Source organism: Xyrauchen texanus, chromosome 22 (assembly GCF_025860055.1).
Source record: "Xyrauchen texanus isolate HMW12.3.18 chromosome 22, RBS_HiC_50CHRs, whole genome shotgun sequence".
Lineage (NCBI taxonomy): Eukaryota > Metazoa > Chordata > Actinopteri > Cypriniformes > Catostomidae > Xyrauchen > Xyrauchen texanus.
The window spans coordinates 11,397,392-11,418,793 of record NC_068297.1 but is presented as its reverse complement, the minus strand read 5'-3'; the positions used below and the strand labels follow the sequence as shown (position 1 = coordinate 11,418,793).

Below are 21,402 nucleotides of genomic sequence, written 5' to 3'. Positions count from 1 at the left end.
TCAATAAAAATGTCCAATAACAATACAGCCACTGCTATCTATTTCCATCTATATCCTAAATCCAGTAATAATGCTATTACTACTACTACTAATAATAATCAGAATCAGCTTTATTGCCAGGTATGTGTACACATACGAGGAATTTGACTCAGGATTGTACATTGCTCACGATGTGCTTACTCATACAAAAATACAATAATAAAATAAAATTAGATACAGGCTATAGTGTAGACAAAACAAATATACACACTATGAACAAAAACAATATACATATTGACAAATAGTGCAGTGATCAGAGTGCAAAGGATGCAGGAGTAAAGTTATTATTATCATTATTATGTACATGTCGGAGGTGGATGTGATATACAGGTACACATACATGCATACATGTACACAGTGCGATGAAGCATAGTGCAAAGGATGCTGGAATAAATAGTACAAGTATTTTGTGCAGGAATTGTGACTTGAGGTAGGTGGATTGGTATACAGTATATACAATATGACAATATAACAATATGAACAGTATGAACATAATGAACAACTGTGAAATATAGAATGATGAATACAAATAAGTAGTAACCAGTAAACAGGTGGCTGATTAGAGACAGAGTTACTGGGTTATTGCACAGGAATTGTTCCTGACACTGTGAGTCAGAAATCAGCTGTAATAATAATTATTATTTATGACAATAATAATAACAAACATTTAGAGCATATTTAATACATGTAGATCATTTTACTGAAGAATTTCATAAAATAATTCCATAGAAGAACACTTTATCAATGAAATACTCATAAAACTTTACAAAGAATTTAAAAGTTAAGTAAAGATATAAAAATAATAGAATCAAAATAAAATATAAATAACTATACGGCTTCAGCAAAATAAATAAATTACAATTCACAGAAAGTTCAGCAAGTATGTATTTTCTAGATTTTCAGAAGGTTATTTAGAAATATCCTTTATAAATATGTGCAAAATCTCTCATTTATTTTTCATTAGTCACAGAAAGTGAGGAGAAGAGGGGCTTTTATTTTAAAGAAAAACAATTCATCAAATATAGCATGCATTCAAATATTTATCTGTAATGATCAGTTTGAAATAATGATATACAATATAAAATACAATACTCTGTTGACTCCTTTTCATTTCCGTTCAGTCAAGCGTTAAAAAGTTTGGGCTTTTATATTAAAGAAATATAATGTCTCGGAATAAGTTGCAGTCTCATTGTCGCTGGCTTCACACGCATGCAGCAGTCTGACAACAGCAGCAGAAGGGAATGGGGAGAGAGAGAGGGGGGCACCGCACCGTTTAACAAGATACTTTTCAACACAACGTGACCAATAAAACAATTCACCATCGGTGAGCACGAGACTCTCTCTGCAAAACAACACACGCACACACTCTGATCGCTTGTGTTTTCTATTTCGAGATCCCGAAATAATCAATAAAACATCCAAAGCTAACGCTAGCTCGCGTGCTAACCACTCGGGCCAAATGTGCTGTGACATTTCTAACCAATGTGCATTTGTTGTAAACCGTTTGTACACTAAGTCCGTGTTTGTAATTGAGATATGAGGTTAATTTATTGGACTTTTTAAGTTTAGTTAAACAATGCATAGTGTATTCTTTTTGAATGACGGTGCCTATTTAGCTGCACGCGTCTGTTGGCTCCCTTAAAATTGATGCACATGGCAGATGCAGTGACTAATAGTACAGCTTCAGATCCTGTGATGTATTTCTGGTGTAACGAATAATATTGGTAACGCAAGAATCACGTTTGTATGATACATGAGATTTGAGGGGCCTCGTATATGTTGCAGGCTCATTCCAAGGCCAAGGTCGCAATGAGGCCTAACTGATCTGCATGAATAATCATCTGTAGAGTACACTGATCAGAGTTTAAAAGCTACTGATGCGATATTTATGTTGTGTGTTATGCAGCTAATATTTGCTCGGTGGAGTCGTGCTGGAGGACATTGGGTTTTCATCAGTTTGGCTGGGTGATTCTGGAATTATTAAAAAGGTATTTGTTATCCTTTTTAGGTGAGCTGAAGAATAAAGTAAAGGTGGTGTTACATTAAGATTATTTTGTTAATAAAATATTTACATTGAAACATCTAAAAATATCATTTGTTGGATTTATCAGGACAACGCTAAAAATAGTTTTATTTTGTGCATTGTAATGTAATGATTTTGAATATGAATATTCTTTTAGTACTATGTATATCAAAGCTGCTTGGCATTACTATTTGATACCATTACTGTGCCATTCTACTAGAACTGTCACAGTACAGCATATTTTGAAGTAGTGAGAGCTGTTAATGATTAATTTGTTGTGCTTGTGTCTCTTTTGATTTTATTGAACTGATAAACTGATAGTGCCAGCTCAACTGGCAAGTTGCTTACTGCTGTATATCATTAGAATATTGCACACTTTTGAACACATGCTCTGCAAATGCTGTATCCCACTAAATCAACATGTTGCTTTCCACAAAATAAAGTGACAGTAATTTAAGCAAAATGAATTATTGATGAGAATACTTGTGTGCATGTGAGCCGGAGGTTATAGAGACCCGCTCCTTATTTTCAAGATCAAATCAGGTGACCTGCTGGATAGGTTAGTCTGAAGCGCTCTTTCATGTGACAAGTGTGAGTTCAGAGGCCCAAAATCAGGTGCGGTCACATTTGTTTTCATATTAGTGATCCTGCATGTGTATTGTGGAAATACTTTTAAGCCAGTTTTTGTTTTGTTTGTATATTAATATATTTTAGTGATTGTTTAATTTGATTGAATGGCTGAAGTGGACAACAAAACTCATAATTCATGTTTGTCCATTTATATTGTTTCCTCTGGCTCAGATTAAAGGGATAGGCAACACAAAAATGAAAATGTCTTTATTATTTACACACCCTCAAGCCATTTCAAACTCAAATAAGTTCCATTAAATTACATTTTTGAAGAATTTAATCTCCCCCACATATAATGGAAGTCAATTTACATGTGTTTCTGCAATAGTAGGCCCTAGAAGTAGCATTTTAGCTTTCTTGGATGGAATTATAGTAGTAAGCGAACAGTCCTCATATCTGCTGCTACACTCAGTCATTCACATGGTAATGTAGGTATTGCTCAACACTTTGTTCTTAATTTCGACTGGGTCTGCCGGATGCAGTCAGTCTGGCCTGCTCTTAATATGCCTACAGTGAGGCTGGAGGTTAGCATGAAGTCTAGACGTCTACGGCGATTTGTTAGAGCAAAAATAAGACTTGCATGCTTCGCAATAAAGCAACCTTGAAAGTAGTCGATGGTCATAACCTGATTTTGGAGAGATAAAGTTTTCTCTCCCTCCAAAATTTGTTAGGTTAATCATAGTTTCCACCAAAATACTAGACTGCAATTTTTACGATAATAAATTATAATAAATGATTATTAGCCTAATTATTATTAGCCACCACCATTGTATCCAAAATGAAAATAGCAAATTTCAAAATCTGTAATTTTTAAAGACTCTTGCACTGTAAGAACCAGAAAGTATATCAATTTATGATTATATTAGTATATATATATATTTTATTATATTAGTGACGATAAACATAGTAACCAGGGATGGAATGGTATGACTGCAATAGAAATGTGTCTGTCAACTAGGGGTTGGTAAAAATATTGTTTTTCCAATTAACCACAATCTTAATTTGAAGGGTCTCAATATCAATTCTTAATCCCAAGATAGATCTTTCACTCAATGCTCAACCCTCTACTACAATGAGAGGAAATCACTTGCATTTGCAACCAAATTTTGGGCTATGCATCTAAAGTGAATATATTTGTCAACTGGCTTGTAAATGTTTACGTTTCTCTCGCCAGTAATTGTGTAGTTTAGTCATCACCAAGATTCTTTCACATCATGTTGAGCGTAAAAGTTGTTCTGTGTAATGTGTGTCCAAGACGAGATCCACGAAATCCATTTTTCATTGAATACAAAAAAACATTTAAATTGAATCATGCTTCGCTCAGATGAGGTAAAGCCAATCGAGTCCTCTCTCATTAACATGCACTCATTTAAAGGTGCTGTTTACAGAAATGCAGTTTTTTGTAAAAGGGACAGTACCGTTTTTAGCACGTGTTCAACAAATCAATGTAAATACTTGTTAGTAGTAAAAATTTTGCAATTTACAATAAATATGTAACAGATAGTATAGTAGATATACATTTATTCAATCAATAAATAAGATATTATTTGTTCATTTTTAAAGAGCCAAACTGTGACAAATGATGAATAAAATATCATTAGTAAAATGTATATTTTCCTAATGTACCTTGTTCAAAGGTCCCCTACATAATTAACTGCATTAGCTGGGAGATAATTAATTTTATATGTAAGCAAAAGGACATTATAACTGAAATGAATAGATTTTGAATCGATTACAATAGTTTATGACTTGTCCCAAACTATTTGAGATACGTTTGTCATTCACAGTTTCCAATTAACATCTATGTAGTTCCATGTAATTAAAATATTTAACGGATGTGCGATCACAAATGTGTGTAAATTGGCTATTTACTGTGCCTTCAAATGTAACCCCTCCAATCAGAATTTAGAGTTGAAACTACAATGAATGTAATGCAATAATTTTTGTTAATTTGCTATGATTAATCCTATTATTTGTTTAGTGTCCAAGTTCTAATATAAAGAAAATAATCACATTTGATGTTGGCCTCCTAATTTGCATTTGTAAAGCATTCAGTTCTCTACTAAGGAAAACAATTTTATTTATTTATATATATATATATATATATATATATATATATATATATATATATATATAAAATTTTATTTATATAAATAAATGGTATACATAAATATTTGCAGAGATTGCCCCTCAAATACCAATAATTCAATTAATATATATTATAAAAATTATCATTCAGATAAATAAAATGCATTACATTATTGTGACAATACAAAAAGTGGCTTTATAATGCAATATATTTTTTATTTCCTTATCATTGAACTGCAGCCTATTTGGCTTAGTCCACAGTAATCAATTTTGTAATTTAATCTGTCTGAGAGATTTATCGGCATTTAAACGCAGCGTTTTAGGTTGCTGTGTCAAGTTAAATTAAGTTTGAAATTTAGAAAAACAAGTTTCGAGATCCCAGCATTCAGATTTTTGTTCTGTCCAGCTGTGTTTAAACATAAGGACATTCCTCATCTTGTGCTGTCGCTAGTGTCGAACAAGTGTGAGGTTTGTTATCTGTACAGCTGCACATTGCCTATACAGCTGGATTTTGTTTACTGCCCCCTGCTGAAAACTGGTGGTACTTTAAGCTTGAATTGCTCTGCCATATTGGGGAAACAATGAATTGCGTTAATCTTTTTAACTCTTTTCGTATAATTATTTGCAATTAACGCTTCTAATTGATAGCCCTAAAAATGGCGCATACTGTGGTATGACATTTCGCCCACCTCTAACTGCAACTATTTTTGCAAGGATGTTGCCCTCACTTATTCACTAAAAGTAACCACTGGTTCATAAGTAGTTCTTGGCCTTAATTTTCAACACTTATAAATTCAAAATCTGCTTGTGTATTGTGGAATTGGGCAGCCGTAACCCAGCCAGCTGTTTTTCAGCCAGGCATTTAACATAGAGTCGTTCATCGAAACAGATGTGTGTCAGCGTTTTAAAAATCTGAAAGTAAATAACCTGTGTTGTTGCATTAGCGATGCACAAACCTGAACATGGAGTCGGAGAGCAGATTTTAACTAAGAGCAAATGTGTTCGCTCACTGAAAATGAAGCCTTGTGTGACTTGAGCTGAAATGACTCGTGGTGATTTGTTGCAGCTGTGCTGAACAACAGTGTTCAGAAGGAAAGTGTGGGCTTCATCTCAAGTGGCAAAAATGTGTTGACAAGCCAGTTGTCATCCAAATTCAGCCGTCCTCTGCTTGCCAGAGATGTGTCCATTATCACATTCTATATTTTCTCTCTCATTATTTTCAGGGCATTGAACGAATATTATCTCAGGCTTTGACTCGAGCCCCCTCCCCCATCTGCAGCATAACGGTACTTTGTTTGTATCTGCTGAAATAGTAATTTAATTTAGTATTCAACTGAATCATGTGTTTTAATCTGTATGCTATATAAAGTAGTCAGTAAAAAAAATATTAGTAAATGTTTTTGGTGTTTTGGTTACTGTTTCATTTATTTATTTAAAAAAAAAAAGTTCATTATTTTCAAAATATGTATCACTGAATACAATTTTTGATTTAAAAGTGTGTATGTGTATATATATACACTCACCTAAAGGATTACTAGGAACTTCAATTTCACATGGCAGTTGCTTCAATGCATTTAGGGGTGTGGTCCTGGTCAAGACAATCTCCTGAACTCCAAACTGAATGTCAGAATTGGAAAGAAAGGTGATTTAAGCAATTTTGAGCGTGGCATGGTTGTTGGTGCCAGACGGGCCGGTCTGAGTATTTCACAATCTGCTCAGTTACTGGGATTTTCATGCACAACCATTTCTAGGGTTTACAAAGAATGGTGTGAAAAGGGAAAAACATCCAGTATGCGGCAGTCCTGTGGGCGAAAATGCCTTGTTGATGCTAGAGGTCAGAGGAGAATGGGCCGACTGATTCAAGCTGATAGAAGAGCAGCTTTGCCTGAAATAACCACTCGTTACAACCGAGGTATGCAGCAAAGCATTTGTGAAGCCACAACATGCACAACCTTGAGGCGGATGGGCTACAACAGCAGAAGACCCCACCGGGTACCACTCATCTCCACTATAAATAGGAAAAAGAGGCTACAATTTGCAAGAGCTCACCAAAATTGGACAGTTGAAGACTGGAAAAATGTTGCCTGGTCTGATGAGTCTCGATTTCTGTTGAGACATTCAGATGGTAGAGTCAGAATTTGGCGTAAACAGAATGAGAACATGGATCCATCTTGCCTTGTTACCACTGTGCAGGCTGGTGGTGGTGGTGTAATGGTGTGGGGGATGTTTTCTTGGCACACTTTAGGCCCCTTAGTGCCAATTGGGCATTGTTTAAATGCCACGGCCTACCTGAGCATTGCTTCTGACCATGTCCATCCCTTTATGGCCACCATGTACCCATCCTCTGATGGCTACTTCCAGCAGGATAATGCACCATGTCACAAAGCTCGAATCATTTCAAATCGGTTTCTTGAACATGACAATGAGTTCACTGTACTAAAATGGCCCCCACAGTCACCAGATCTCAACCCAATAGAGCATCTTTGGGATGTGGTGGAACGGAGCTTCGTGCCCTGGATGTGCATCCCACAAATCTCCATCAACTGCAAGATGCTATCCTATCAATATGGGCCAACATTTCTAAAGAATGCTTTAAGCACCTTGTTGAATCAATGCCACGTAGAATTAAGGCAGTTCTGAAGGCGAAAGGGGGTCAAACACAGTATTAGTATGGTGTTCCTAATAATCCTTTAGGTGAGTGTATATGTGTGTGTGTGTGTATATATATATATATATATATATATATATATTATAAATATTGGCTGTGTTTTGCTCAGCTTTGTGAGATTTGCTAATTTTTACAAGCCGAGAATATGACTACTGCAATAGAACAATATATTGGTCTGGCAGATTAGCCAGACGATATTTGGCCATTTTGCAAATATTAAAATTGGATAAATTATGATAGCTTAGTCGATTAGCAAAAATGCTAGCTTCCTGATTTTTGTACATTTCCTGTTTTTAAATATTTTTTTAGTGAATTTACTTAATTTTTTATGTAATATAGCTTTTATTTCTATTCCAATTCTCTCTTTCTATGATTAAGTTGTATTTTTCAAAAAAGTTTGAAAAAGGTTTCAAACCTTTATTTAGTATCTTTTCGATTTTGCTGTTACATTCTTGCTTACATTCCATAATTTAAAAAACTGAAAGCTATTACAGTGTGATGAGTAATCTGAACATTTCAGACCTATTTACTCCAAACATCTTTATTTCTATTTTACAATTTGTGAATGTTCTCTGTTGTGTCTGTTTTTCCATCTACAGACAAACTCTTGGGGGAAAAGCATGAGCTGATTTGCAGATCACTGATAATGACTCCCAGAATAAATGTGGCCTGGTTACACAGCATAGCAGGGAACGTACATGCTGTGAGTAGTAGGGCTGAGTATTGATGCAGGTTTCATGATTAGATTCCAGTTCACAAGCTTTCAATTCCGATTTTGATTTGATACAGATTAATACGGGTATGTTTAAGTTATAATGTCCCTTTTGCTTGCATATATAAGAGACTCTTATATACTTGCATTGCAAGTAAACTGAACATAATTTTTAAATAATGTTAATTAGTTACAAGTAAGCATAACTCATCTATGATTAAAGTATTGTTATTTTGATTTAATTATTTAAATTGGGTTATAATGTATTAAACGGTATAAGGGAAATTATGACTAGACTCTAGGTTAGCCATATGGCACACTGGATTTTACTCCGTACTACTTGGTGCACATAAATCTGCACTTTTGTAAAGTACAATTGAGTAAAGGGGACGGGCTTAACATTAACAGGCTCCAAGTTCACCAGAGGTAACACTAATCACCCTCGTGGTGACAACAATTGTCATAAAAATTAAAACTAAATATATTTTTAAATAAAAAAAAAACTATTATTTTACTACATAAGTTCCCTTGTTTTGAGCAAACAAACATAATTTATTAAAATGAATTTAAAAGTGTTTATGGGTATTCCACACAGCCGAAATGTTGTACTTGGTAATTTTGAGTTATTAGTACTCGACGCCAAAGTTTAAAGAACTTATGTATTTGAGTTATGATTCCAAAATGTGACATTTCAAGTAATATTTAATTAGGACCTCTTAAATGTTTTTATTAATGACTACTTTAGGATTTGGAGAGTGAAGGTAACTTAATTAAATCTAGTAAGAATTGAACTGCGTAAGAACTGTGCCTTTAAGCAGCTTGGAAAATTCCAGAAAATTATGTCAAGCCTTTAGACAGTTAGTCAATTAGCTTCTGATAGGAGGTGTACCAGTGGATGTGTTTTAAGGCCTACCTTCAATCACATCATGGGAAAATCAAAAGAAAAAAGCTAAGACCTCTGGAACTCATCTGTACAAACAATAGTATGCAAGTATAAACACCATGGAAATACATTGACATCATACCGCTCAGGAAGATCTCCTAGATATGAGCATGTTTTGTGCGAAAAGTGCGAATCAATCCCAGAACAACAGCAAAGGAACTTGTGAAGATGCTGGAGGAAACAGGTAGACAATATCTATATCCACAGTAAAACAAGTCCTATATTGACATAACCTGAAAGGCTGCTCAGCGAGGAATAAGCCACTGCTCTAAATCACCATACAAATCCAGACTACCGTTTGCAAGTGCACATGGAGACAAATATCTTGGAGAAATGTCCTCTGGTCTAATGAAACAAAAATTTAACAGTTTGGCCATAATGACCATCATTATTTTTGGGGGAAAAAGGGTGAGGGTTGTGAGCCGAAGAACACCATCCCGACTGTGAAGCATGGGGGTGGCAGCATCATGTTGTGGTTTGCTTTGCTGCAGGAGGGACTGGTGCAATTCACAAAATAGATGGTATCATGAGGAAGGAAAATTATGTGGATATATTGAAGCAACATGTCAAGACATCAGCCATGAAGTTAAAGCTTGGTCACAAATGGGTCCTCCAAATGGACAATGACCCCAAGCATACCTCCAAAGTTGTGGCAAAATGGCTTAAGGACAACAAAGTCAATGTATTGGAGAGGCCATTACAAAGCCCTGCCCTCAATCCGATAGAAAATATCACATCACGTGGCTTGTTGAGTGCATTACCGCGGATGCATAGCTTGTGTGGAGGCTTCACGCTATTCTCCGCGGCATCAACGCACAACTCACCACGCACTCCACTGAGAACGAGAACCACATAGTGACCACGAGGAGGTTACCCCATGTGACTCTACCCTCCCTAGCAACTGGGCCTATTTGGTTGCTTAGGAGACCTGGCTGGAGTCATTCAGCACGCCTTGGATTCGAATTTGCGACTGGTAGTCCGTGTCTTTACTCACTGAGCTACCCAGGCCCATGACATTTAACAGTCTTAAAATAAAGTAGTGAAATAAAGTAGACAGGGAGTGTTTTCTATGATTAAATGTCAGGAATTGAGTTTAAATGTATTTGTCTAAGGTGTATGTAAACTTCTGACTTCAACTGTATTAGTATTTATAGTGCAGCTAACGCTGATAATTATTAAGGGGACCAATTTGACTAATTACATTTTATTAGTTTTTCATAATTTTGGTCACATTTTGGCTTTTTAAAAACGAAAAAATCCATGTATTCAGTCAAAACATTTGATATTTATTAGATTTTATATATTATTTTTGTTATTGTTTAATTGCATAATTTCTACTATTTACAAGTATTTACATGAATTTGTTTAACACGTGATGAAACCGGTCTTGTTTTTATCAAAATGGACATTTCTGTAAAGAGTGTCTGTAAATGAGCTCATGTTAATGAGAGATACTTGAATAATTTTATGCATGATTAAAATAAAAATAAAAATTGTTTTGATCATCAACTGACTGTAGAGAACTGACAGGGTATTAAAAGAGACATTGTTCAATGACAAATGGGTTGCGTGTATCTCGTCTTTGGACACATTACACGGAACAACTTTTAAAACTCAACACACAGTGAAACGATCTCACTGCTGAATACTCCACCACGATACTATACTTTACTATACAAAAAAAAATGATCTCGTGATTTAAGAAATGAAGATCACGATGCATCGAAAAATCTATATTTTTACGCACCCCTAGTGAGTAGACCCATCAATAATGGAAACCCACCTAATCCAGATGGCCCCTAAACAGACCTGAACAACATATTGCACAAATGCACTTATACCCTGGAGCTAACCAGCGCAAAATGCCACCTATTTTACTGATGTTGTAAAATGTTGTTTGTGAATTCCACTAAACTGATTGATGTTGCATGGTCCCCTTACAGTGAGATTTCGAAGGCCATGATGCAATGAAATAAACACTGGATGACTGGAGGTCCCCTGCTTATCAGTCTCTAAGCATGGCTGGACTACAGCTGGTGACCCCTGCCTCCTCACCCATGGGGCCCTTCTTTGGTCTCCCATGGCAGCAGGAAGCTATCCATGACAACATATATACACCAAGGAAATATCAGGCAAGTATTTTGAAATTGTTCTTGGGTTAGAAGATTACTTTACAACCGAAAGCACTGGTGGAAGTGCAGCAGGCAATAATGCTCTGCTGGTTTAGACCGCTACCTGTGCATCCGATTAGCTGTTCTTGCTAGCCATTTGCTTGTGTTTTGTTGTTGTTGTTGTTTTTTGTCTGTGTGGCTTCGTGTCTAATTAAAGGCATAGTTCTCCAAAAATCATGAAAATAGTCATTATTTACTCGTCCTCATGTCATTTCAAACCAGTTTGACTTGCTTGCTTCTGTGGACCAGAAAAGGAGATGTTTTAAAAATGGTCATTGCTGCTTGTTTCCATACAATGAAACAATGCAGTGAGTAGGTTATGTCAAGCTCCAAAAAGAACAAAAACAAAAGTGCCAGAAATGGACCATAACATTCATCCATATGACTTGTGCATTGTATAACAAGACTTCTAAAGCCATTAGATAGACCTCTAAAGGAACAAACCAAAATGCAAGTAATTTTTACTGAAAAATAACTTGCTCGCGACTCAATTGGACTTGTTTAATACATAATGCACTGTCATTTGTGACATGCCGCTATAATGGACATTGGCGTTTTTGATATCTACTTTAGTCACTGTTACTATGATTACAGCTGTTGAGATTAAAGCTTGACTCCCGCCCCCCAAAAAGGCAAATACAGAATAATTCAGCATTGCTCACAGCAGGCAAGTACAGAAAGGAAAATCAATTTGCAATATTCAAGAAGTGTTTTTATTATTCGACTAGCTGATGCAGAACAAGCACTCGATTAGTGGATTAGGTGTGCACGTCTCTAGTTTGTATATGCGGATGTGTGAATGAGATTTGAGAGCTGTTGCTGACTTACATTTTTGTCTGTTCCCCTCACACAACTAATGCGTGGTTTTAGAGATTTTAATATAGTGCACGGGTTGTGTGGAATATTTTTATAGGGCTTTTTGTTGTTCCTTTTGAAACTTGACAGCCCATGCTCCCTGTCAGCTCGAACGTTCTGCCAAACATCTCATTTTGTGATTCATAGAAGAAAGAATTCGTCCAGGTTTGAAACGGCATGAGCACAACTATATTGATCATCAAATTTTCTTTTTGTTGAACTGTTTTTTTTTTTTTTACATTATTTACATGTTACTTGTATGTTACATTTTACTGTTTGAATAATTTCACCCTATTTTATTATCCTACCAGGTTGAACTTCTTGAAGCAGCTCTTGAACACAACACTATAGTCTGCTTAAATACTGGCTCAGGGAAGACCTTTATCGCAGTACTCCTAATCAAAGAACTCTCCCACCAAATCCGTGGAGAGGAGGGGAAGAGGACAGTTTTCCTGGTGAATGCAGGTGAGGAACATACTTGTCTCACAATTTCAGCATGCTTTTTGGGTGGGGGGGTTCCTTTCACCCAATTTGGAATGGCCAATTCACAATGCACTTTTAAGTCCTCAATCTTCAATCCGGATGGCGGAGGACGAATCCCAGCTGCCTCCACGTCTGAGACCGTCAACCCACGCATCAACCCGCACATCATGTGGCGTGTTCAGCGTGTTGCCACGGAGACATGGCACGTGTGGAGGCTTCACTCCATCCACTGCGGTATCCACGCTCAACTCACCAAGCACACCACCAAGAACGCACCACATTATCTCGACCACGAGGAGGTTATCCCATGTGACTCTACCCTCCCTAGCAACTGGGCCAATTTGGTTGCTTAGGAGAACTGGCTGGAATCACTCAGCGTGCACATAGCCTGCGTCTTCTACCACTGAGCTACCCAAGCCCCCCACAATTTAAGCATGCTTTAATGAAACCAGTTGAAAACATGATTGTCTCGCTGAATATTTTTGTTGGTTTGTCTTTTTCGGATCAAAGCATCATCTGTGGTTCAGCAAGCATCTACTGTAAGAACCCACTCCGATCTCCAGGTAGGCGACTACATGTCAGAGGAGATGACATCATGGCCCGAGGAGATGCGGAACAGAGAGATGATGGAGAATCAGGTGTGATTATACACCCTTTTAACATGCTGCTGAAATGATTTGAATAATTTCTATTGCCGAATGTCTCAATTAGGTGTCATCGTGCAATCTCTCCTATACCATATTCTCTCATCCCATCTGTTTTTCCCATAATGTCTGTTCTTTCAGGTTCTGGTGATGACATGCCACATCTTCCTTCATGTGTTGAAGAATAGAGTCTTGCCACTATCAAAAATCAACCTGTTGGTTTTTGACGAATGCCACCTTGCAATCACGGACCATCCATATCGGGAAATAATGAAGGTGAAATTGCAGTCCGTTACAGCTTTGAACGACGACTGTGAAATCGCATCTGTCACCGTAAAGGGAGGGATGATGAAGGCCTCACCTAAATGTCATTCCACTGAAATGCTAAGAGGTGTCAATCCATCGGTCTGGTAATAATGGGCATGTATTTAGTTCTGGAGATTGAATATAGGAGGTCTGATAAGATATTGTTGCTGGCCTGAAACATTCTTTCCTGGACGGTTTTATATAAAGGATAACAATCATGACAATACACAAAAGCATAGTTCACCATAAGATGAAAATTCTGTCATTATTTTCTCACCCTTAAGTTTTTCCAAAACAGTATTACTTTTTATTTCTTCCTTGGAACACACAAGGAGATATTTGGCAGAATGATAGCCCCAATTACCATTGACTTTCATTAAATATATTTCCCATTCAATGAAAGTGAATGGCTGTCAGTCTTCCTAAAAGAATTGTGTTCCACTCAAGACAAAGTCATACAGGTTTAGAATGACATGAGGGTGAGTAAATGATGGCAGAATTGTCATTATTGTGTGTGCTCTCAATTCAGGTCCAGGGATTAGCTGAATGCAAATTTGATTTATATATCCGGAACACAAACAAAGATTTTTTTGAAGAATATCTCTGCTCTGTACGTCCATACAATGCTAGTGAATTGTGACCAAAAGTTTGAAACTCAAAAAAAGCACAAAATGGCAGCATAAAAGTAAGCTATATGACAAGTGGATTAATCCATGTTTTCTGAAGCAATCCTGTCGATTTTGGGTGAGAACAGACCAAAATGTAATTCTTTATTTACCATTGCAGCCTCTAGATGGTGCTAGGAAGTGTAATTGAGCTTGAAATCATGATTGCCAAGGAGATTGCTGATGTGAAAAAGGAGTTATTTTTTGGCCCGGTCTCACCCAAAACTGAAAGGATCGCTTCATGAAGACATATCACTGGAGTCATAGAGGTTACTTTTATATGCTTTTTAAAGCTTCAAAAGTTTGGTCCCCATTCACTTTAATTGAATGGACTAACAGAGAGCTGAGATTTTCTTCTAAAAATCTTTGTGTTCTGCAAAAGATAGTCATGCACATCTGGGATGCCACGAGGGTGAGTAAATTAGGAGAAAAATGTCATTTTGGGGTGAACTATTCATTTAAGAGTGGGTATAGTGCCCTGGATTAAATTTTTATTCAGGGATAAATTATTCAATTTAATTCCAAAACAATTCTCAATACAGACAGTAAAAGGGTTTCAAATCCTTTGCAAATTATGTGGCTGGGTGCCAAATGCTGTGTGAAGCCATAATAAAATGTCTGTTCTGACCGCCAGTAGAAATATTTTAAGTAGGTGTAATAAGCTAGTATAAGAGGTGGTTCTCCAGCTTTTGTTCTTTCAAAAAATAAATTGTTGTACTGGAGCGACCTTACATTTTCTTTTTCAATCAGTCTGCATCATTCTTTTTGTGGATTTGCATGATAATGATCAGATTTCTAGTGTGTGAAGCATTAGGTCCTGTGACTGTGATTCCTGTGTAAATGTGTTTAGTTCCTTTAAACAGAGTTTGTGTCACAGAAAATTGGTTCAATGATGCAAAATAAAGATAATTCAGCCTTTTGTCCTTGGCTGTCTTTGCAGATTTGTGAGGGTTGCCCATGCTGTCCCCGCATTCTGGGTCTGACTGCTTCCATTTTAAATGGCAAATGTGACCCATGTGACCTGGAGGAAAAGATTCAGAACCTTGAGAAGATACTGCAGAGCAATGCAGAAACTGCCACTGATCTTGTGGTGCTGGATAGGTACATTTTTCCTTACAACTTTCCTGCATTTTTGTAGTGTTTCCGTTAAAAATCTTTGTTATGTTTGCAACAGGGTTGAAATGAAGTGCATATGTCCTTTTAAAGGAATAGGTCTCCCACTATTTAAATACTGTCATAATTTAACTCAAGTTGTCCTGAACCCATATGACTTTCTTCTTATTCGGAACACAAAGGATAGCATTTTAGTGAACAATTCTGGTTTGTGCTTTCAATCCAAAGGCTTGTCATGCACTGCAAAACTGAGTATTTATGTCTTGTTTTCCAGAAAAATGTCTAAATATTCTTGAAACAAGATAAATAAACTTGAGTCTGGTTTTCAGAGAAATCTGACATTTATGCTTATCACAATAAAAAAAAACTTTGCTCAGTGGGGTTAGAAAAAAAAAAACTTGATTCAAAGAAAAAATTTGCCATTGCCAAATATGTTTTTCTTGTTCTAAGCATAAACCCCTCCAAATGTTGTTCGTTTTCTGAAAACAAGACAATATCTTGTCACATTTCTACCCTTATAAGGGCACAGCATGGACTACTTTTATGATTCTTTAGGGTTTTTAAAGCTTTAAAGTGAGCCACTATCAGTTTTGGAACGACAAGAGGGGTATGTAAATTATTAGAGAATTTTTGGTGAAGACATTTCTATTAAGATGCTGAAGGAATGTTCTGGGTTCAATACAATTTAAGCTCAAAGTTTAAAGGTTACGGTGAGGCACTTACAATGGAAATGAATGGGGACAAAGAAGGTGAATTGTGGCCCATTTTTGGAGGGTTTAAACACAGAAATGTTAAGCTTATAATTTTATGAAAGCATTTGAATGAATTATTCTGTTCAATTGTGTATTTAAGCTGTAAAGTTTAAATAATAATTGTAATTTTTACAGACATTTTAGGGTTTGTTGACTTCGTCATTGTAACGAAGTTGTAAAATTGGCTCTACTTTTACACAGAAAAGGTTAGTAATCGATTAATCCTGTTTAAACGCATATCCTTTAATGTCTTGTGCCCATACTTTTGAACGGTGAGTATTTTAATGTTGAAGAATTGGCCCCCTTTTACCTCCATTGTAAGTGCCTCACTGTCACCTCGATTGTTAAGGTTGAACAAGTCTAAATCAATTTTTGTGGTAATGCACATTATGCCACAAATGCTGTCGATTTGACCTTAACTTGTATTGAACCCAGAACATTCCTTTTTAAGATTTTCCTAGAGGTGTGATTCTTCACTGGCCTCATGATTCAATTACGATTCAAAGGGTAACGATTTAATGACAAAACGATTCTCGATGCATCTTATCCTTCAAATTTTTTTATCAATACAGTCAGATTTAAAAATAATATTCCTTTCAACTTATAATTTAACAGCTGTTTTCAAAAATCAGAACGAGTCGCAGTGTATAAAAACCTAATAAATTAACTGATTATATTAAAATATTTTTTACCATTGTTGATCATTGTTATTTAGTTTTTTGTTTGTTGAAATAATCTATTCCTAGCCTATAACTTGCTAATCCAGGATGGCTACATGATATATCTGCTTCTGTGAGAGTGGAGACGTCAGCTTTTCCTTTCCTCACCAAATGTGATAGTAAAGTGACACCAATAGCTGAGTTGTTGCTTAAGAGATCAATCAAGCATTTTAAAATGCACACGGTTTCTACGAGCGAGAGCCCAGCAATGATGAACAGCCAAAGAATTAGATGCGCAAGAGGAGAGAAAGGCACTGGGAAACAAGAGATAAAAACATCACCCACGTCCTGAAACCACAGTCTCAACGCTATTTTCAGCAGTTTTATCCCTTTCTGTGAAAATCAACGCAATAACTGGCACATGCCCATATGTTGTTTTTTGACGTGCTATCATGAATAAGCTCTCCCGTTGCAGTGTATGTGATTTCAGGATCATGGTTTCAGTCGGGGACGATGGCCATGTTCAAAGAATTGTGTGCCAAGGTCAGACCTTACAGTGGGCTTGTCACATCAAGCTATCGCACACTCACACGTGCACGAATGGTCAAAACATGTCATCATTTTGATACACCCTGTCTGCGATCAATATGTGTATGTGTGCATTTCTAGCATCTCACTTTCTCTCTGGCATGTACATAAGCGTCACTGCGCTTCAGCAGTTTAAACTGAACTCTGAATCTATTCTGGATTTGAGAATGGATTTCATTGGATTTTCTCACCCCTAGATGTCTATTATTTTCCCTTTAAAATAGCATTTCTTAAGATGCTTAAGATTTTGACTGTGTGTGTTTTTGTCCAGGTATGCGTCCCAACCTTGGGAGGTGGTGCTAGACTGTGGACTGTACCAGGATGAGAGTGGACTCTCTGATAGGCTTCTGGGCGAGCTGGATGAAGCCCTTTATTTTCTTAATGACTGCAACTTGTCTGCTCATCGAGAAGACCGAGACCCCACTTTCATCTCCAAACAGGTTCTCTTTACAGAATTTATAAAGCAATAAAGTCCTTAACAGGAACTCACCGCTGCAGTTGTATGATCTCAAACTATTGATGTTTTTCTTTATGCATTTTTTTTATTTGTTTTGACTTCTGAAGGTGCTGAATGACTGTCGGGCCGTATTGACTGTGCTGGGTCCGTGGTGTGCCGATAAAGCTGCTGGAATCATGGTTCGGGAGCTGCAGAAATACATCAAACACGAACAGGAGGAGCTGAACCGCAAATTTCTGCTCTTCACAGACACCATTCTTAGAAAAATCCATGCCTTGTGCGAAGTGCATTTTTCTCCGGCCTCTCTGGACCTGAAGTTTGTCACTCCAAAGGTCATCAGACTTCTAGAGATTCTCCACGAGTACAAACCTTTCGAACGGCAGCAGTTTGAGAGCGTGGAGTGGTACAACAATCGCAATCAGGACAATTATGTTTCATGGAGCGATTCTGAGGACGATGATGAGGATGAAGAAGCAGAGGCAAAGGAGAAACCTGAGGCAAATTTTCCCTCACCTTTCACCAACATCCTCTGTGGAATTATCTTTGTGGAAAGACGATATACAGCGGTTGTTCTAAACAGGTTTGTTTAGAATCTCTTTCTTTTAAAGCAGAATTTACAATGTCTTGAAAGAATGGTGGTTCTTGGGTATCTAGCAGTGTGTTAAGCATTTTTCTTTTCTAAACCATTTATAACAAACCTCTAACTAATTAGCAGGTAAGTATCATTTTAATTACAGAAGACTTGTATATATATTGATGCAGAACTTATTCTGGATCATTTGTACTTCAAACATGAATGATACCTAAAAATAAATGGCTTTTGTAGAAGAGATGTGATTTCACTTTTCTAAGCGATGAGACTTGAAATTTTATTGGCATACAATAAAAAGGGCAACAAAAAAAAGTCCCATATAGTCCAGGTCATATCTAATAGAAATTGACTTGTTCATAGCTTTTTATATATATATATATATATATATATATATATGTATATATATATATATATATATATATATATATATATATATATATATATATATATATATATATATATATATATATATATATTAGTATTCGGTGCTGGTCAGGGACTAATATGGTTCAAGGACCCAAAAATATATTTTTGCAGAACATAACCAAAAACTGATTTTAAAGTGATTTTCAATTGTTACGGAGTGATTTTTTTTTTTAAATGCTGGTAACGGGTTATAACCAGATAATTTAGTTCTGATATTTTTTAGAATATGAAGCCAAAGGGTTTATCACAGTAAATATTTGGAACTACACTTCATGTTGCCCGAAATAAAGTTCTTTGATCCTGAAGGAAACTGCTGCATCTCACATTTCTTTGCCTAATTTCCCATTGTGGATGTTGCATTCTCTGAATGAAGACCTTTTTGATAACTATGTATAATTACTACATATACGTGCACTGCTAATCCAGATACAATGAAATCTTTATTAGAGTTAAAAATTGCATTTCTTAGATGTTTCCAAGTCTTTACTGTTAGATATGATGCATTAATACAGATTGCATGCTGGCAGGTTTTGACTGAGAATCAGATCTGTAATTAAAATGATACTTACCTGCTAATTAACTGTATGCTTGTTTTCTATGCTGATAAATGCTTAACAAAATCCACTAAACAGGAAGAAATATAGATTTGTTTCACTTATTTTGGTGAGACAAGTGACTAATTTTGGGCTTGTTTTTCCAGACCAGGTTGCTTGTTTTTGAGATGTGGCAACACCACCATTAGTGTTTCACCCAACCCTTAGCGCAGATAGCTGTCATTTTAAAAAGAACGTTATTATGCATAATTTTTTGTTCTAACCGGTTACCATTTTGAAAGGAGGCTGCAGAACTTCTGAACCAGAATGGAAAAAATACCGTTTTTGCTGGGGACAAAAAACATTTAGTTTTTTTGTCCCTTGTGCTGATTTCTTTTTTCTTTTTTTTTTGGAATTATCAGTTATTCTATGATCGATTTGTTGCATATATACACTGCCATCCAAAAGTTTGGAATAATGTACTGATTTTGTGCTCATAGGAAGAAATTGGTACTTTTATTCACCAAAGTGGCATTCAACTTATCACAATATACAGTGCATCCAGAGAGTATTCACAGCGCTTCACTTTTTCCACATTTAGTTATTTTACTGCCTTATTCCAAAATAGATTATTAAATTTTCCACAAAATTCTACAAACAATACCCCATAATGAGAACGTGAAAGAAGTTTGTTTGAAATCTTTGCAAATTTATTAAAAATAAAAAAATCACATGTACATAAGTATTCACAGCCTTTGCCATGACACTCAAAATTGAGTTCAAGTTCATCCTTTTTCCACTGATCATCCTTGAGATGTTTCTACAACTTGATTGGAGTACACCTGTGGTAAATTCAGTTGATTGGACATGATTTGGAAAGGCACACAGTTAACAGTGCATGTCAGAGCACAAACCGAGCCATGAAGTCCAAGGAATTGTCTGTTGACCTCCCAGACAGGATTGTATCGATGCACAGATCTGGGGAAGGGTACAGAAACATTTCTGCATCATTAAAGGTCCCAATGAGCACAGTGGCCTCCATCATCTGTAAATGGAAGAAGTTTGGAACCACCAGGACTCTTCCTAGAGCTGGTCGCCCGGCCAAACTGAGCGATTGGGGGAGAAGGGCTTTAGTCAGGGAGGTGACCAAGAACCTGATGGTCACTCTGACAGAGCTCCAGCGTTTCTCTGTGGAGAGAGGAGAACCTTCCAGAAGAACAACCATCTCTGCAGCACTCCACCAATCAGGCCTGTATGGTAGAGTGGCCAGATGGAAGCTACTCCTCAGTAAAAGGCACATGACAGCCAGCCTGGAGTTTGCCAAAAGGCACCTGAAGGACTCTCAGACCATGAGAAACAAAATTCTCTGGTCTGATGAAACTGAATGGCAAGCGTCATTTCTGGAGGAAACCAGGCACCGCTCATCACCTGGCCAATACCATCCCTACAGTGAAGCATGGTGGTGGCAGCATCATGCTGTGGGGATGTTTTTCAGCTTCAGGAACTGGGAGACTAGTCAGGATCGAGGGAAAGATGAATGCAGCAATGTACAGAGACATCCTTGATGAAAACCTGCTCCAGACCTCAGACTGGGGTGAAGGTTCATCTTCCAACATGACAATGACCCTAAGCACACAGCCAAGATAACAAAGGAGTGGCTACGGGACAACTCTGTGAATGTCCTTGAGTGGCCCAGCCAGAGCACAGACTTGAACCCGATTGAACATCTCTGGAGAAATGGCTGTGCACTGATGCTCCATATACAACCTGATCCTGCGGTGAAGATGGTCCTGCAATGAAGAATGAGAGAAACTGCCCAAAAATAGATGTGTCAAGCTTGTAGCATCATACACAAAAAGACTTGAGGCTGTAATTGGTGCCAAAGGTGCTTCAACATAGTATTGAGCAAAGGCTGTGAAAACTTATGTACATGTGATTTTATTTATTTTTTTTTCATTTTTTTTTTTTTTGTTGTAAATTTGCAAAGATTTCAAACAAACGTTCACGTTGTCATTATGGGTTTGTAGAATTTTGAGGAAAATAATGAATTTAATC

General features: G+C 36.7%; 1 protein-coding gene across 1 annotated transcript in view; it reads left to right on the top strand.

Annotated features, from left to right (window-relative positions):
* Window positions 1-1,276: 1,276 nt before the first annotated feature.
* The window catches only part of LOC127662215 (endoribonuclease Dicer-like), a 50,240-nt gene continuing 30,114 nt past the window's right edge, over window positions 1,277-21,402 (top strand). Inside the window, exons 1-11 of the mRNA XM_052153312.1 lie at window positions 1,277-1,363; window positions 1,946-2,027; window positions 6,004-6,066; window positions 8,048-8,151; window positions 11,047-11,235; window positions 12,441-12,594; window positions 13,123-13,250; window positions 13,398-13,532; window positions 15,168-15,328; window positions 17,611-17,779; window positions 17,904-18,376. Coding sequence (XP_052009272.1) covers window positions 11,122-11,235; window positions 12,441-12,594; window positions 13,123-13,250; window positions 13,398-13,532; window positions 15,168-15,328; window positions 17,611-17,779; window positions 17,904-18,376 — 1,334 coding nt within the window. The 5' untranslated portion in view covers window positions 1,277-1,363; window positions 1,946-2,027; window positions 6,004-6,066; window positions 8,048-8,151; window positions 11,047-11,121. The remainder of the gene's footprint in view (window positions 1,364-1,945; window positions 2,028-6,003; window positions 6,067-8,047; window positions 8,152-11,046; window positions 11,236-12,440; window positions 12,595-13,122; window positions 13,251-13,397; window positions 13,533-15,167; window positions 15,329-17,610; window positions 17,780-17,903; window positions 18,377-21,402) is intronic.